Here is a 4,740-nt window from a genome sequence, read left to right on the forward strand (position 1 = left end):
AAAAAAAAAAAAAAAAAAAAAAAAAAAAAAGGCTGGGCATGGTGACTCACCAGTGGCTCACGTCTGTAATCCCAGAACTTTGGGAGGCCGAGTCGGGAGGATCACCTGATGTCAGGAGTTCGACACCAGCCTGGCCAACAATGCTGAAACCCCGTCTCTACTAAAAATACAAAAATTAGCTGGGTGTGGTGGTGGGCGCCTGTAATCCCAGCTACTTGGGAGGCTGAGGCAGGAGAATCTCTTGAACTCGGGAAGTGGAGGTTATAGTGAGCCAACATTGTCCCATTGCACTCCAGCCTGAGTAACAAGAGTGAAACTCAGTCTCAAAAAAAGAAGAAAAACAAGTTCCCTGTTTTGATGTGTGCTTGTTGTCCTATTCCTCGACTTTCCTTCCATGGTAATATTCTTTGTGTTCACCATCAGTTTTTAATTTTCATAGAATCAGTTGGTAGTAAACTATGTAAAATTTTGACGCTATATCCTTATTATTGCCAAATTTTTGATATACAGTCTTCAAATCTGTCTTTGTTTTTTGTTGCCATGTTTAATTTGAAAACAAATACAGGGGCCAGGTGCAGTGGCTCATGGCTGTAATTCCAGCACTTTGGGGGGTTGAGGTAGATGAATCACGAGGTCAGGAGTTTGAGACCAACTTGGCCAACATAGTGAAACCCCATCTCTACGAAAAATACAAAAATTAGCTGGGTGTGGTGGCACGTGCCTGTAGTCCCAGCTACTCAGGAGGCTAGGCAGGAGAATCACTTATACCCCAGAGGCAGAGGTTGCAGTGAGCCAGGACCACACCATTGCATTCCAACCTGGGCAACAGAGCGAGACTCTGTCTCGAAAAAAAGAAAACAAATACAAATGATCTCTCTCAGTTTCAGCTCCATCTGTCTACCCTGTGTGTCTCCAAACTCTTACATTTCTTTTTCTCTTTAGCTTCAGAATGGAAAGTGCAACTTAAAACCAAAGAGTCAGCCCTTCAGCAAGATTTTTTGGGGGAGCCAAACTCCAATGGGATTCAAATGGTAAGATTAACAAGGATACGTCTTAGTTTTCACATTTAGAGATGATGGGGGATTTCATTAGAGAAAATCAGAATAAATCTGGGCATGGTGGTTCACACCTGTAATCCCAGCACTTTGGGAGGCTGAAGTGGGAGGATCACTTGAGGCTAGGAGTTCTAGACCAGCCTGGTCAACATAGCAAGATCTTGGCTCTAAAAACAAAATTAATTTAATTACAGTAAAAGAAAAAAAAAAAATAGCAGAATGAGAGCTCTTTGAGATAAGTAGCATTCCCAAGAGGGATAATGACTCTGGAGAGGACTCAATACGATGAGTCGGGGATGCCGGAAACCTAGCTTGACACTTACTGTTGTTTTTCTCTCAGAGTCTTGCTCTGTTGCCCAGGCTGGAATGCAGTCGCATGATCTTGGCTCACTGCAACCTCCACCTCCTGGGCTCAAGCGATTTTTGTGCCTCACCCACCTGAGTAGCTGGGAGTACAGGCACGCGCCACCATGCCTGGCTAATTTTTGCATTTTTAGTAGAGACAGGGTTTCACCATGTTGGCCAGGCTGGTCTTGAACTCTTGACCTGAGGTGATCTGCCCACCTTGGCCTCCCAAAGCACTGGGATTACAGGTGTGAGCCAGTGTGCCCAGCCAACACCTAAGTGTTTTAGAGTTCCTGTCAAGTACACATTTGTAACTAGATAGTGAGTTTTTAAAGCAATTTCATAAAACTCTACAGACATTTGACATTAGAGTAGATGGCACAGCCTGACATGAGCTTTTCATCATTCCACTGGAAAGAAATCAAAAGGGCAGTACTTGTATGTGTGTAATGAAAATGGTAAACATGAAAATAACCATCACAATGTTCCTCTCTTCTGATGAGTGGAATCTGTTAGTGAGTCTGAACAGTCCTTTAATCATCATTCATTTCTTTATCAACAGATAGGAAGCCACAATGGAGGGGAGGCCAATTATGTGAAGCAATGTGGAGATGTCTCCAGTGAACACTCATGCCTTGAGACACACCTGAGAACTCAAACTAGTGAGAATGCATTTGAGTGTCATCTGTATGGAGTAGACTTCCTTACTCTGCACAAGAAAACCTCTACTGGAGAGCAACGTTCTGTGTTTAGTCAGTGTGGAAAAGCCTTCAGCCTGACCCCTGATGTTGTTTACCAGAGAATGTGCATAGGAGATAAAGCTTTTGATTGCAGTGACTCTGGGAAATCCTTCCTTAATCATTCACACCTTCAGGGACGTTTAAGAACTCACAATGGAGAAAGTCTCCATGAATGGAAGGAATGTGGGAGAGGCTTTATTCACTCCACAGACCTTGCTGTGCATATACAAACTCACAGTTCAGAAAAACCCTACAAATGTAAGGAATGTGGAAAAGGCTTTAGATATTCTGCATACCTTAATATTCACATGGGAACCCACACTGGAGACAATCCCTACGAGTGTAAGGAGTGTGGGAAAGCCTTCACTAGGTCTTGTCAGCTTACTCAGCACAGAAAAACTCACACTGGAGAGAAACCTTATAAATGTAAGGATTGTGGGAAAGCCTTCACTGTTTCCTCTTGCTTAAGTCAACATATGAAAAGTCATGTGGGTGAGAAGCCTTACGAACGCAAGGAATGTGGGATAGCCTTCACTACATCTTCTCAACTTACTGAACATTTAAAAACTCACACTGCAAAGGATCCCTTTGAATGTAAGATATGTGGAAAATACTTTAGAAATTCCTCATGTCTCAGTGATCACTTTCGAATTCACACTGGAATAAAACCCTATACATGTACGGACTGTGGGAAAGCCTTCACTCAGAACTCAGACCTTACTAAGCATGCACGAACTCACAGTGGCGAGAGGCCCTATGAATGTAAGGAATGTGGGAAGGCCTTCGCCAGATCCTCTCGCCTTAGTGAACACACAAGAACTCACACTGGAGAGAAGCCTTTTGAATGTGTCAAATGTGGGAAAGCCTTTGCTATTTCTTCAAATCTTAGTGGACATTTGAGAATTCACACTGGAGAGAAGCCCTTTGAATGCCTGGAATGTGGGAAAGCATTTACGCATTCCTCTAGTCTTAATAATCACATGCGGACCCACAGTGCCAAAAAACCATACACGTGTATGGAATGTGGCAAAGCTTTTAAGTTTCCCACTTGTGTTAACCTTCACATGCGGATCCACACTGGAGAAAAACCCTACAAATGTAAACAGTGTGGGAAATCCTTCAGTTACTCCAATTCGTTTCAGTTACATGAACGAACTCACACTGGAGAGAAACCCTATGAATGTAAAGAGTGTGGGAAAGCCTTCAGTTCTTCCAGTTCCTTTCGAAATCATGAAAGAAGGCATGCAGATGAGAGACTGTCAGTGTAAGGAATGTGGGAAAACCTAAAGGTGTCCGTGTTCTCTCTGAAGACATGAAAACACTGGGGAGAAACCCTATGAATGTAGAAATGTGGAAGCAACTTTGTATCTCAGGTCCTAATGAGCGTGTGTGAATTCACAGTGGAGAAGACCCTGCATCAGGGAATGTGGAAATGACTTCACGGAATTGTCAAGCCTTACCAAACACGTCTGAAATCTCGCTGGAGAGAAACCCTGTGAATGTAGAGAATCTGGGAATACCTTTCTGAATCCCACAAACCTTAATGTGCATATGTGAACTCACATTGGAGAGAAACCCTGCAATTTAAATGGCATGGTCTGGATGATGCCCCACTCCTTATTTGTAAGCCCTAAGTCCTAGTTCCTTACACTATAACTGTATTTGGACATAAGGTTTTCAGACAGGTGAGTAACTTCAAATGAGGCTGTTAGGTTCGATCCCTAATCTAACATCACTGGTGTCCCTATAAGGAAAAGTGAAGGAAGGATACACACGGAGAAGACTGTGTGAATCCACCAGAAGATGGCCATCTGCAAGCCAAGGACAGAGACCTGGAACAGATGCTTTCATTATGGCCTCCAGAGGAAACCAACCCTGTCTCCACCTTGATATTGGACTTCCAGGCTTCAGAACTGTGAGGCAATAAATTTCTCTTGGTTAAATCTTTCAGTCTGTGTTATTTTGTACAGCAACCCTAGGAAACTAATACTGTGAGGAACTTGGGAAAAGCTTTAGATCAAGCTTGTCCAACCCGCAGGCCAGGATGGCTCTGAATGTGGAAAAACACAAATTTTTAAGCTTTCTTCAGACATAATAAAATTTTTTTTTCCATTCATTAGCTATCATTAGTGCAAACACAAAAGCAATCACAGGAGAGACGTTCTATGAACGTAGGACATGTGAAGTCTAAGTGCTCATCAGATCTTAATGCTTCCAACTCTTGTGGTGATAGGCCCTGTGAAAATCAAGGACTATCAAGAAAAGAAAGTTTCTTTTACTATGAAAGTCATAACTGTGACCTCACCCAACACTTAGTGACTTAGAGTGGACTGAGGCTCTATTATTAGGAATGTGGAGAGATTTCATTAAATGTTTATACCTTATAGAAGGAATAAAAATTCACAGTGTAGAGAAGACTTCGCTTTGAGGCATGTGGGAAAGCTTTTACTAATTCCATGAGGCTTATTTTACACATCTAAAATTAGACTGCAAGTGAGCAAAGACCACTGCACTCCAGCCTGGGTAACAAAGCAAGACTCAGTCTCAAAAAAATAAATAAAAATAAAATTAATTAGACTGCAAATGTCCTGGGAATGTAG

The 4,740-nt window shown here is 42.4% G+C and overlaps 1 protein-coding gene across 5 annotated transcripts in view; it reads left to right on the plus strand.

The window, feature by feature from the left end:
* ZNF266 (zinc finger protein 266) overlaps positions 1-4,085 on the plus strand; it is a 23,616-nt gene extending 19,531 nt beyond the window's left edge. For all 5 annotated transcript variants that reach the window (XM_026455567.2, XM_026455571.2, XM_026455568.2 and 2 more), the window contains 2 exons: positions 943-1,031; positions 1,963-4,085. In XM_026455567.2, coding sequence (XP_026311352.1) covers positions 943-1,031; positions 1,963-3,408 — 1,535 coding nt within the window. In that variant the 3' untranslated portion in view covers positions 3,409-4,085. The remainder of the gene's footprint in view (positions 1-942; positions 1,032-1,962) is intronic.
* The last annotated feature ends 655 nt before the right edge of the window (positions 4,086-4,740 follow it).

This window comes from Piliocolobus tephrosceles, chromosome 21 (assembly GCF_002776525.5).
Source record: "Piliocolobus tephrosceles isolate RC106 chromosome 21, ASM277652v3, whole genome shotgun sequence".
NCBI lineage: Eukaryota > Metazoa > Chordata > Mammalia > Primates > Cercopithecidae > Piliocolobus > Piliocolobus tephrosceles.